The sequence below is a fragment of the Enhydra lutris genome, unplaced genomic scaffold (genome assembly GCF_002288905.1).
Source record: "Enhydra lutris kenyoni isolate GAN:26980312 unplaced genomic scaffold, ASM228890v2 scaffoldscaffold16, whole genome shotgun sequence".
Classification (NCBI taxonomy): Eukaryota; Metazoa; Chordata; class Mammalia; order Carnivora; family Mustelidae; genus Enhydra; species Enhydra lutris.
In genome coordinates, this window is record NW_019154100.1 from 9,789,695 (window position 1) to 9,803,158 (window position 13,464).

The 13,464-nt window shown below is 39.1% G+C and overlaps 2 protein-coding genes across 2 annotated transcripts in view; one reads left to right on the forward strand and one right to left on the reverse strand.

Annotated features, from left to right (window-relative positions):
- Positions 1–2,856: 2,856 nt before the first annotated feature.
- On the reverse strand, positions 2,857–6,580 carry LOC111147185 (replication protein A3). Its single transcript, XM_022503076.1, has 4 exons — positions 6,270–6,580; positions 4,903–4,977; positions 3,784–3,892; positions 2,857–3,218 (listed from the first exon to the last, which is right to left on the reverse strand). Exons 1-4 carry the CDS (start codon positions 6,366–6,368, stop codon positions 3,136–3,138), a joined length of 366 nt encoding a protein of 121 aa, XP_022358784.1. The 5' UTR covers positions 6,369–6,580; the 3' UTR covers positions 2,857–3,135.
- A 60-nt stretch (positions 6,581–6,640) lies between these two features.
- The window catches only part of LOC111147184 (UBAP1-MVB12-associated (UMA) domain containing 1), a 220,304-nt gene continuing 213,480 nt past the window's right edge, over positions 6,641–13,464 (forward strand). The window contains exon 1 of the mRNA XM_022503075.1: positions 6,641–6,766. The gene's annotated coding sequence lies outside the window, so the exon portion shown is untranslated. The remainder of the gene's footprint in view (positions 6,767–13,464) is intronic.

Sequence of the window (13,464 nt, forward strand, 5' to 3'; positions counted from 1 at the left end):
TCTCTGCTCTGTGAGTTTCTCTTTTCTTGTTTTTCATGACATTGACAGTTTAGAGGAGTGATCAGTTTTTAGAATGTTCTTCAATTTGGGTCTGGTATTTTCTCATGATTAGCTGGTGGTAAGTGTTTTTGAAAAAATACCAGAGTGGTGAAGTACCTTTCTTATCATATTAGAGGGCACATGATCTCTGCCTGTTGTCACTGCTGACGTTAACCTTGATCGCTTCTTTAAGGTAGCATTGGCCAGGTTTCCCCACTGTCACCTTCCCGGGAAGTTTTCCACTTCCCAAACTTATCTTTTTTGTTAAGTTTATAGTGTGATGGTTAAAACTGATGTTAAATGCAGCTGTATTGGCTAGGAAACCCAGGAGTGTAGAAACTGGAAGGCCATTTACAGTTAAGACTGTTGTAATAGTTCGAGAGATGACAACTGTCTGAACTTGCAGGGGCAGTGCAACGAAAAGGACTGGAGATACTCAAGCTTTTCTGGGCAATGGGATGGCTTATGGTAGCTTTAAAAGGAAAAGACCAAATCAGAACCACAATGAGGTACCACTTAACACCCAGCGAAATGGCATAATCCAAAAGTCATATTATAATAAGTGTTGGTGAGGATGTGGAGAAATTAGAATCCTTAAACACTGTTGCTAGGAATGTAAGATGGTACAGCCACTTAGAAAACGTTTGGCAGTGCCTCACTCAAAAACTTAAGCATATTTACCATTTGGTGCAGCAGTTCCACTTACAGGTATATAGCCAAGAGAAAAAATATGTACACACAAAAACTTACACATGAATGCTCAAAATAGCATAATTCATTGTATCCAAATGGTGGAAACCACCCAAATTTCCAAATGATGAATGAATAAAAAATGATATATCCATACAGTGGAATATTTGGCCATAAAAATGTTGATGAAGCACTGATTTTTGCTATAAATAGAGGAACCTTGAAAACATGCTAAGCAAAAGAAGTCAGTCACAAAAGATCACATATAATTTTATTTCTCCAAAATGTCCAGAATAGGCAAATCTGTAGACAGAAGGTAAGCAGTTTCTTGTGGTTAGGGGGTGGTTGTGGCGGTAGAGGGATTAGGCCATGATAGGTAAAAAGTACAGGGTTTCTTTTCGGGGTGATGAATATGTTCTAAAATTGATTATAGAGATGGTATACAACTCTGAATATACCTAAAAGCCACTGAATTGTACAGTTGAAATACGTGAATCATATACGTGAATTTATCCTGATTAAATTATTACCAAATCAGGGAACACATGAGAGTTTGCACACATTCAAGCTATACTTGCTGAAACTAAAGTGCTGGTGGGATATCCAGGAGCAGATGTTGAGCAGCTCAGAAGTGAGGCTGGGACTGGAGATATGGCACCATAAATAATTAGTAGAAATGACTCACTTGATGGAAAGCAAGATATCCTATTCATTTAGTCCAATTTATTAAACACAGTAGTTCAAGGGAAGGTTTTAAGCAGGACACCTTAAACATTTTCATAGCACAGAGTTGTCAGAGGTTAGCACAAGTGAGGACGGACTGTTTCTCTGGCATTCAAGACAACAGTTATTGAGACTGGCTGCTGTTCCTCCTAAACCTAAATTTCAGCTTTAACGGTCTTTACTTCCCATGTTTTACTTTAAGTGGCTATGGCAATGTTCCTTAAGTAATTTGGAGACTATTTTGGGATAAAAGTTGAAATTGAAGATACTATCAATTTCAAATTTTGTACACCCGACATGGGGCTTGAACTTACAGCCCTAAGAGCAAGAGTTGCATGCTTTAGCAACTGAGCCAGCCAGGTGTCCATAAAATAAATATCTTCGGTAAGATTTATAATCTAAATTTAGAATTAGTTCATTTCCTAACTGAAGAAATTAAATCAAGCCATAAAACTTGACTGGCCATATAAGTTACCAGTTATTCTGCTTTACTCTCTATTTTATAATTGCCACATCCCAACCTGGCCCATCCCCAGCGTTACTTAGTGGTATGAAGTACAAATAAACAGGAATTTCATGCTAAGAATGACAGTTGAAAGGAAGAAGAAAGATCAAATGATTTCATCATCTGTTCTAATGATTAGATATCCCTTATTTGGCATTAGTAGATGTGGTTTCAAAATCCTGAGAAAGAGGTACTGTGATAATTTTATATGTCAACTTAGCTAAGGGAAACCCAGATAGCCAGTAAAACATTATTTCTTGGTGTGTCTGTGAGGGCATTTCCAGAAGAGATTAGTGTCTGAATCAGTAGGCCCTTACCAAATAGGTGGGTATCATCCAATATGTTCATAGCCCAAATAGAACAAAAAGGTGGAGGAAGAGCAAATTTGCTCTGCCAGATCTGGGATGTCCACCTCCTCCAGTCCTCAGACATTGGAGCTCCTGGTTCTTGGGTCTTCAGACTCTGGGATTTACACCAGTGGCCTCCCACTCTTCAGGTTTTCAACCTTGGACTGCAAGTTACATCAGCTCCCCTGATTCTCAGACCTTGGGACTCCTTGGCTTCCATAACCACATAAGTCAATTCCTGTAACAATCTCATATATATAGTTCTGATATATATGGTTCTTTTGGTTCTGATTCTCTGGAGAATTCTATGTAGGTTCTCACAAATTATAAAAGATAAAGGATTCTGTTTGCTCTTTTAATAAATTAAAATCACTTTTTTTCAGTGTCAAGGAAGTAATTAACATAATGTAGTTTATGAGGTAGCAAGTAAATTCTTTACACATGTGGCCCAGTATTTCATTTGGTAGGTTTAAGTTCTAACCTTACACTATGAAAATTCCAAGTTTGTGTTTGAATACATGACTAAAAGAATAAGAATGAAATGATCAACAGTATGTCTGTTTCAGTTTTTATTAATAAAACACAAAACTAAACTCAAGGCAACTGCTTTTTTCTTACATCTGGTCTGACCGTACACTGGAGAAGTGATTCTTTATGAGGAATTAACTTGCAGTATACAGACAGGTTCCATCAAAAGTGGGATATTGCAATATCTAATAAGGTTAGGTAAATGAAATTAAAAGGAGAACAAATTAAATATTAAAAATCACAGAAATCTTCCCCTCAACTATCCGGGGCTTCCTGTAACAGTCTTCAATGTGTTTATCAAGATCAATCATATTGCACCACCCCCAAAGGAAAAAACTGAGGGAACTCATGAGTAATTTTCAGAGCTTCATTGTAAAGTCCAAGATCTGAAAAAAACAAACAAAAAAAAAACACAACATTTTGTCAAACATTTAATCTACAATGGAAAGATGTAGCATCATTTATTATCTAAAAGCTTTCTACCTCTTTCTCTTTTATAGAGATCAACTTATTTTCATAATCTGTCTTCTAAAATAGATAGGGATCATCACAGCTATTTACCTGTGGCTCTAAAAAATAAAAGACATGGGCAATAGGCAACTATTCATTTTAATATCCATTGTACAGGCAATTCTTGCCTGGTTTTAGGTGTTATGCATTATTTGATGCTTTCGATACATATGATAAAACAAAAAAACTATTAACATTATTTTTGTTTGCCATGTTTTAAGTTTCTCTTCCCACAAATACTAATCTTTAATTAGTTTCCTGCATATACAAGCATTACTTAAAAGGGGGCCAAAATGTTCTCTCATTTTCCTTTGGGATCAGAAAATTCTATAGTAACTGAAAGATGGCAGGACTGAGACTCAAGACCAAGACATCTCAAGTTAAGAAAACTGTTTTCCTCCTAATTACATGAAAGTATTTAATACAGAATGCTTTATTTACCAAAAGGATGGTTATCTTCTTTAAACTGGACATATGATGCACACATAATGGTTGCCTTGGCTGTTACTCTTCCAACTACTTCCACAATTCCAGAGATTTCTTCATCAAGCTAACACAAAGGACAAATTGTCAAATTGGTGTTGTCATATTTCTAGTTGGTAACTTGGAAAATTGTTACAGTTTACTAATCTTTCATTTCATGTAACAAAATCAGCTTAAAATTTACCAATGCAAAAACTGAACTGTAAGTTGTTAAAAATGTTTGAGTACTTAATGTCAGCATGTCAAGTCCTATTACCTTTAGCAGTACCTTCAGGTCCAAAGATCCAGTTAAATGTTTAAGTTGAAGACAAAATCACTAAGGATAATGAGAATGTCTAGGATTTCTACAAGGAGTAATTTGTTTAAAAAGACCCATTGAAAGGAACTTTCTATTTTCTTATCTTGTGCAGTGTAATCTGTATATATTAACCAAACAACACATGGATTTATCTTCATTAAAAAAAAAAAAAAAACAATTTTTTTTGGAGTACAACAAATGTAAAATGTAAAAACAAGTGATAACTAAAAGTACACTTAAACAAAAACAGAAAATAGAATTTTAAAAATGTTAAGCTCTTGAAAGAAAAAATAATTTAAAAGGTTTTTTTTTTTAATGTGATTCTTTTGGTCTTTTATAGGAATAGGAAATGTCACCCAGTTAAGGGATGTATTAAAAAATCATGGAGCCCAAGGGGCGCCTGGGTGGCTTAGTCATTAAGCGGCTGTCTTCAGCTCAGGTCATGACCCCAGAGCCCTGGGATCAAGTCCCACATCAGGCTTCCTGCTCTGCGGGAAGCCTGCTTCTCCCTCTCCCACTTTCCCTGCTTGTATTCCCCCTCTCACTGTGTCTCTCTCTGTCAAATAAATAAATAAAATCTTAAAAAAAAAAAAATCAGGGAGCCCAAAAAATCATTGGTTAGAAATGTAAAGGGATATATAATGTAAGAAGAGGACAAAAGTTTAATTTTTAGAGCAGGTAAGTTTTATGAGGTGGTCCTTTATATCCACTCCCAAGAATCAGAAACATCAGCAAGATGAATTAACTACAAGAGTCTTAGAATTAATACTTGAACATACGGGCTCCATCAACTCAATAGTTCCATTTTTTCCTTCTCCATCTGAAAGAATAAACATTTTTCCAGTGGGATGAATCTAAAAAAGAAACACGGGATTAAAAAAAACAAAAACATAAAACAAACTTTAAAATCTCATTAAAATAAAAATATTATAAGTTTGAAAATGAGATTGACCCAAACTTAGTCAATGCACACAAAGCAATTTGTTTTTGAACAATTTGGTTCAGATTATAATCTTGTGTTAACCGCAACTGGTCAAACAACACCTAGTTAAACTTGAATTTCAGATAAACAGTACTTTTTAGTACAAATATGTCCTGTATTTTTATTTAGTAATCTGGCAGCCCTGCCCTAACAACAAATTAAAGGGGGTTCATAATGTCTAAAAGTGAGATCTACTAGCACTCATGATTTAAATAGTAGGTATTCCACCAGAGAGTCTGTTTTAAAAATTAAGTTTGATGGGGACACACCTGTTTGGCTCAGTGCTGGAGCGTACCACTCTTGACCTCAGGATTGTGAGTTTGAGCCCTACCTTGGGGGTAAAGAGGTTTTTTTTAAAAATAAATAATAAGCATGATGAAGTTAACAGAACTGGTTGCCAGAAGATTTGGGCTCTACTACTGAGCTGTAAAGACTGCATTCAGGTCTGGATGAAAGTCAGCTTTGCTACTTGCTGTGGCCTTGAGCAGTTAACCATACACCACTCCTACCCAATTTGCCTACTCTGAAGTCAAGTAACACCTATTCAACGAAGAGGACGAGTGGCTGAAATGAACTACTAAGGCTTTATAATAGTTTTTTGTTTTTTTTCCCCCTCAGCTTTCCCGGTTCACTGACTCCGAAACTTTGGGGCTGCTTCTCATCAGTAGGGTGCAGACGCTGCACTCTAACACGAGGATGAGAACACAGACTGCTATGGAATCTGGAAGGGACAACTGAAGAATGTTTATGACGAAGTGACTAAAGAGAAAGTGAAGTTTGAGAAAAGAAAATTGCATTAGAAAGAAACTAGAAAAACAGAATAGTTGCCAAGTCTGGCTAAGCTAAAAAATCAGGAGGTAAATGTGTGAGTCAGGTCTACAATTTTCTTTTTGTAAATACAAAAGGGGACGCTAGAATTTAGAACGAGCGTATTCGAAAACGTCACGATTCCGCGCCATAAAAGTGGCGCCAAAATGGGCTGCAGTGGCTAAAAAGTGCGCAGAACGTCCGCTCGTGTAAAACGAAGCAACTGGGAGCGCAGTGTTGCTCTAAGGCCTGTCCTCCTCCACCCCACCTTTCCACCCTGAGGCTGCGGCCCTGGCGGTCACGGGGTCCCTCCACCCGGCTACAAAGCAGGGGGCCCAGGGCAGCCACGGCGCGCACCTTTTCCAGCCTTCCTACGAAGCAAACCGGCCGGTCGATGAACTGAGCTAGCATGCTGGCGTTGACGCGCGACCTGGGCAATTCCATGACCTCCACCATGGTCGCCGTGCGAGACCTGCGGCAGGCAGGAAACAGACGACTGAAATTCTGCGCCCCACGGCGTCTATGGGGCAAATGCCGGCACCAATCAGCGAAGACCCGCTCTCTCACTCCACCAATCAAAAGCTCGGAAATCTCGATCGAAATCGCTCAGTCCCAGAAATGGACGGAGATGGGAGGGGGCTGTTTCCGGAAGTGGGGATCGGCTGCTTAGTGACGCATGGCGTCCCGGAAGTTGCCCACGTCCTCCGTGGAGTGGGCAGTGGAGGCGGGGCTTTGATGGGGCGGGGCAGTGGCTGTCTCCCGCGATCTCCCGGCCTCCCCGCCCGACTGGATCCCGGAAGCAGGGTATTGGGCTCCCGTGCGGTAGCGGCGAGGGATTGCGGCGCGAGCCTCAGGTACCCCTTCTCGCGGGAGGCGCCGCAACCTTACTGTTTCCCTTTCTCCCCATCGACGGATGCGGAAGAAAGAGGCGGGACTCGGTTCTTGCCCTGTCGCGGCATTTTCGGTGCTGCGCACCCGCTGTTCGAGTTTCCCCACCAACCGGCTTCCGGGTTCTGCGTGGGAAGCGCGGGATTTGTGTTGCAGTCGAGGTGTCGGGTGTTTTTGACACCCGCCGTCCTGGAGACGGGAAGTGGGGTCGCCAATGATCTTTCATTGCCCTTGTCAGGCTCCTGCCGCTCGGTGACAGAGGGTCGGTGACTTAACCGCTCACCCTGCGTCACTTACTGTTCTGTTTTCACACCTGTTAGAAGGGTTGATCTGATTATCTCTACGACCCTTTCTAGCCCTCACAACCTGGCCAAGCTAAGGAGGTGGGAGTTTTCTCACCTCCTCCGTGTTAGCGACGAATTTAAGCTTTTGGGAATGGGTAAGGGGAAGGATCACTGAGCTAGGTGAGGAGACGAATTTAAGTAGCTGTTAGATCCTGAGCAGGAGCGCTTTTCCCTGAGATATACTTTGCCTATCAAAAAACGAGGGGGTTCGATGACGTGAATGTTTTGTAAGATCCCAGCAAAGTTTTGCCCATGTGATTCACGGACTCGTCTTAACTTCCCAGAACTTACCCTTATTGCTCCCCACACCCCGGGATAAGGGAGGCATGGAAGATCACCTGTTTCAAGGAGATTTAGGCTGGGGGCGTGGATTCTTGAATCGGTCGCTGGCTCATGTGGTTGTGCATTTGGGGACTTCATCTGCTGGAATTGGTACTGACTTGCCAGAGATATTATGGAATGAGCGGTTAGAAAAATTCCTGCCAACTGCTGCGGAAATTGGAAAAACAACTTTTTATTTGGAAACTGCATCCGTGAATATGCCTAAAGCCCCCGAGTTGTCACCATCAAATTCGGGTTTTAGCTCAAGTGTCCCAGTTTTATCTCATAGTTGCTTTAAGCAAAGATGATTCTTTTTGACACTTCAGGCTGCAATTTAAGATAGAAATCTGATGTTCCATAATTAAATGATAGCCTCCCTCAGTGTTTATTTAACTGAATATATTTGTCTTTTAATATCGCTGTCACGAAAACAAATTTAGAGGATTTCATTAGCAGATGCAGAGTGCATGTCGTTTGTTGTATACAAGAATGGTTGTACTGTTGCAAGTCAATAAAGTCTATATTTTTGCGCAAAGCGTTGACGTTTTTTGCACTTCAGGGTTGCTTTGGAAGACAAGTTGATGTGCGTTCTAAAGGGTAGGGTGCATGAATATCTTTAACATCGGCCTTTAAAGTATCAGGTATCAGATGCTAATGTCATTATTTTATTATACTTTAAAGACCACTTTTACATACCAGTTGCCTTTAAAAAAAAACATAAAGATGAACAAGATAGTTTAAAACAGCGTTTTGGATATTTTTTGTGTCATTTAAAATGTATTATGTAATAAATTGTCAAGAGAGAAGAGTATACATAGCTAATATGTATTATTTCCAGAGAAATTAAATGAACTCACAAGGGCCTCACATTCAGTTTAAGAAATGGAATTTAGCCAGTTAGTAGTTTGCACTAACTCAGTTTATCTTCCTCTCTGGAGGAGCCACAAATAAACACTATCTTGACATTTTTGTTAAGCACCCTAAGCTTTTCTATATAGTCTAATCACACATGGAGGCATTCTTAAATGGTATGTTTAATTGTGCTGGTTTTGGCCTTTTTATAAATGGAATCACACCATGTATATCCTCTGACTTGGGTCTTTTGCTTTTGAGATTAATCCATGTTGGCATATGTGGGTGGAGTTCATTCTTTTCACTCTGCTGTTTTGCTGTGTTATTGACTGACATTTTGATTGTTTACTGTTCTTTTCTACTGCATACACGTATGCTGTGAATGTTCTTGTACCTGTTAGTTGGCACAGTTGTGCAAAGGGATATCAGTAGAATTGCTAGAACATAGGTTGTGCCTCTTCTGCTTTACTAGTAAAACCAAGTACGGTTGATCTTTGAACAACATAGGTTTAAACTTCATGGGTCCACTACTGTGCAGATTTTTTCAAAAAATATAGCACAGTACTGTAAATGTATTTTCTCATGACTTTCTTAATATTTTCTTTTTTTCTGGCTTATGTATTGTACAAATATAACATATAATATGTATAACATACAAAATACATGTTAGTCAGTTGTTGATGTCTTCTGGGATGGCTTGCTGTTAATAGTAGGTTAGTAGTAGTTAAGTTTTGTGGGAAGTGGAGAATTATATTTGGATTTTCAACCATGGTGGGTGGGCAGTGTGCACACCCCAAGCCCCACATTTTTCAAAGGTCAACAGTACTGTACTCAAAGTAGTTGTACTGACTTACTCTTTTATCAGAGGTATAGGAGAATTTCAGTTGATCCACATTTTTCGCAACTCTTATTAAAGTTTTTTTACCCCCTGATGGATGTAAAAAGGTTTCATGTTGTGGTCTTAATTTGCTTTCCCTGATTACTGAAAGATTGAACAACTTTTCAAATATTTACTGGCCAGTTGTGTTTGTCATGGTTTTTTTTTTTTCCCCCTTTTTTTCCTTTTTTTCATTGGAAGGAGCTCTTTTAATATGGTTAAAATGTTTTTCCCTTTTGTGTAATATAGTTGAAAAGGTCAATTTAAAAATCTGCTATACGAATCTTTTCTTAAAACAAGCTCTTAAAGACATTATATGTTTAAAATAATAGTTTTGCCTTTCATATTTAAAAATACTCCATCATTTAGAATTGAGTTTATATGCACGTTGTCAGGTAGGTATCCAATTTCTTTTGTTTTATTTTCACTGTACTTGTCCCAGAATCATTTACTGACTACATCACCATTTGCAACCAACCTTCGGCGTCACCTAGGTTTACATATATGTGTGAGTCTGTTCCCGGGCTCCAGGTCTGTTCCATTGATCTGTCTGTTCCTGCACCAGGACCACTCTCTTTAGTACTGTGGCCTTATGATAATTTTTGACTTCTGGGGTACAAGTTTCTCTCTCTTGCTATGTTCTTCAGGAATAACTTTCTGATCCTTGTGACTGTGTATAAATTTAGGTTGGTAAGTTCCTTAAAAAATCTTGTTGAGATTTGATCACAATTGAATCGAATCTTTGGATTGATTTCAGCAATAACGTCTTAACAACTACTCTTACTCTTCTTGGCCTGTTTTGGTCTTAACATCCTTCCAGAAAGTTTCATGATTTTCTATACAAAAGTTTCGACTTTTAGATTAGATTTATTCCTAGCTACCTTGTTGTTGTTGCTAGTATAAACGGTGTCTTTTTTTTTTTTTTAGATTTTTTTTTTTTTAATTTGTTTGACAGATCACAAATAGGCAGAGAGAGACAGGAGGAGGAGGCAGGCTCCCTGCTGAGCAGAGAGCCCGATGCAGGACTCGATCCCAGGACCCTGAGATCATGACCTGAGCCAAAGGCAGAGGCTTTAACCACTGAGCCACCCAGGCGCCCCTTAAATTAAAGATTTTTAACTGATTCTTGCTTGTACACAGAGTGCATTTGACCTTTTTTTCCGGCCGTCCTGCTAAACTTATTTCTAGTAATTTTCTATAGGATTCTTTTAGGTTTTCTAGTCATATGTGAATAATTACAGATTTGTTTCTTAGCCATTCTTACATATTATTATTAGTATTATTATTTTGCCTTTTTGCCCAGTTTAGAGCTTCTAGTACCATTTGAATAAAAATAGTATATCAGTTAAGATGGCGTTTGACTGCATAAGTAAAAGTATCTTAAATACACAAAGTCTTAGTTTCACATGTTAAAAAAGTACAGAGGCATGCAGCTCAGCATGCAGCTGTGTGTAGTGTCTCTTAAGTCATCAGGGACCCAGGTTCTTTCTGTCCTTCTCTTCTCTGATTCTAAGTATCTGGCACCATCCTTAAGGTCACCTCATAGGCCAGGATAGGTGCTGAGCACCAGCCATTTAGTCTCCATTCCAGGCAGCAGAGAAGTGGGCAGGCAAAAGAGACTTACCTCCCTTTAAGGAGCCTTCCTGGAAGACCCTCACAACTTGTTCTACTTATTAGGTTAAAGACTTTACCTTGTGTTCCTACTTTGATAATAGTTTTGATTGAGTGGTTATGGATATTTGATCAAAGACATTTTTTTGGTCTTAATTGAGATGATTAAAATGAATATGTTAAAATGAAAAGTTTTTTTTTTTTAAGATTTTATTTATTTACTTATTTGAGAGCGAGGCAGTGAGAGAGAGCATGAGCGAGGAGAAGGTCAGAGGGAGAAGCAGACTCCCCATGGAGCTGGGAGCCCGATGAGGGACTCGATCCCAGGACTCCGGAATCATGACCTGAGCCGAAAGCAGTCGTCCAACCATCTGAGCCACCCAGGTGTCCCATATGTTTTCCAGTCTTGACCCACACTTTCATTCCTCGAGGAAACACAAGTTGGTTATGTTATCTTTTATTACATATTCCTGGATTTGGCTTGCTATTATTTTGTTTAGGATTTTTGCAGTCATGTTCATGAGTGAGATTTACTTGTAGTTTTTCTTTCTTAGGTAGTCCTTGTCTGATTCTGGTATTATTAGAGATATACTGGTCTCATGAAATGAGTTATAGAGTTTCCTTTATTCTCCAGGGTTTTCTGTGAAGCTAGAATTACCTGTTTATTGACTGAATTCATGTGTAAAACATTCTGGGTCTGTACCTATTGCTTTAGGCATCTCCCACAAGTTTTTTTTTTTTTTTTAAGATTTTATTTATTTATTTGACAGACAGAGATCACAAGTAGGCAGAGAGGCAGGCAGAGAGAGAGGAAGGGAAGCAGGCTCCCCACGGAGCAGAGAGCCCGACATGGGGCTCGATCCCAAGAACCTGGGATCATGACCTGAGCCGAAGGCAGAGGCTTTAACCCACTGAGCCACCCAGGCGCCCCTCTCACAAGTTTTTTAAGTAGATGGTTGTCATCAACTTCTAAATATTTTCTAGTTTCCAACATATTTCTTTTCTGACTCATGGGTTGTTTTTGTTTCCAAATGTAGAGGTTTTATTTATTAAATTTTGTTGTGTTGTTAATTTCTAACATAATTGCATTATAATTAGGTGGTGTGTTCTATCTGATGCTAATTCTTTGGACATATATAAGATTTGCTTTAAGGCTTATCGAGGACATGTTTTGTAAATATTTAATGTGTGCTTAGGAAAAAAATTGTATTTTCCAGTTGTTGGATCAAACTTGTTGATGGCAGCATTCAACTATTTTGTCTGCTTTTGTCTAATTAATGTTTCAGTAATTGAGATAACTGTGTCAGATATCTTAGAGAGAGTAGCATTGGCAGTTTTTCCTTGATTCTGATGACTTGTGTGATGTATTTTTAAGGACTTGTTATTTGACACATGAAAGATAAGGATTGTGAAATAAAATGATGACATGAAGTAGTGAGTGTTTCAAATCATGCTTTTCAGCTTGATGTTAATTTTGTCAGCTACTGCTGTAGACATGGCTTTTGGTTAGAATTTGTTTGTTGTATTTTTTTTCCATCCTGTGCTTCACTGAGGGGAGACAAGACCCAGGGGCATAGATGCTTATTACTTTCTCTCTTGGGTGGCTTATCAGAGAGCTAATTTGGAAGGTCTGAGCTTTAGGGCAGAACAGATTGATAGCAGCCTGTGGGCTCTAGTGGTTCCCTTCTTCACAAGGCACTGCCTTAACCAGGAGATGTCCATTACGACAGGCATGCCCAGAGGTGTGGGCATTGGTGTTCAGCAGATCACCAGCATGTTGCCATTGTTATATTTTCTCCAATAAACCTTATTTGATATTCATACTGTGTGGTGCTCCTATTTGGCTCTGTGTTGGCTTGATACCTTTCAACTTTTCTGTGTTCTCTTGTTTTAGGCATGTCCCTTGTACAGCGCATGTAGATGGAGGTTTAATTTTCCCTTTGTCCATTTATATTGGTTGTGACTACTGATATTTTTGGATTTGTGTCTATAGTCATTTTATTTTGCTTTTTTTGTTGTCTGTTTTTTCTCCTCCCCTGCCTTCTTTTGAATTGATTTTTTAATTTTTTTCCTTAATTCCATTTTATTCCTTTGTATCAGTTTAAATGTTGTGTATTGTTTTTACAGTTTTTGTCATCATCCTTTAACATGTGGATTAAACTTAAAGTCTAAAGTTATTTTACTCTGTGTCAGGACAAGAACCTATATCTCCATTTACCTTTTTCCTGATTTTTTTTTTAAGATGTTATTTATTTATTTGACAGAGATAGAGAGAGTACAAGCAGGGGAAGCAGCAGGGAGAGGAAGCAGGCTTTCCACTGAGCAGAGAGCCCAGACATGGGGCTCGATCCCAGGACCCAAGGATCATAACCTAAGTCGGAGGCAGATATTTAACCTACTGAGCCACCCAGGCAACCCACCTTTTCCCCAATATTTAAAAAAAATTTATTTGTTTATTTTGAGAGAGAGAGCAGGGGGAGGGGCAGAGGGAGATGGAGAGAGAAACCCAAGCAGCCTCTGTGCTGAGCCCACGTGGAACCCCTGTTGGGCCTCGACTTCACAACCCGGAGATCATGACCTGAGCTGAAATCAAGAGTTGGACGCTTTAAGGGACCTGAGCCACCCAGACACCCCTCCTATCTTTATGCTGCTGTCTAGA

What these genes read in the sequence shown, in the direction of transcription:
- LOC111147185 (XM_022503076.1), bottom strand. Translation starts at nt 6,368, where the DNA reads ATGGTGGAGGTCATGGAATTGCCCAGGTCGCGCGTCAACGCCAGCATG. An exon ending in TCGTAGGAAGGCTGGAAAAG is followed by an intron (nt 4,978 to 6,269) that starts GTGCGCGCCGTG and finishes TTTCTTTTTTAG; the next exon opens with ATTCATCCCACTGGAAAAAT. An exon ending in CTATTGAGTTGATGGAGCCC is followed by an intron (nt 3,893 to 4,902) that starts GTATGTTCAAGT and finishes CCTTTGTGTTAG; the next exon opens with CTTGATGAAGAAATCTCTGG.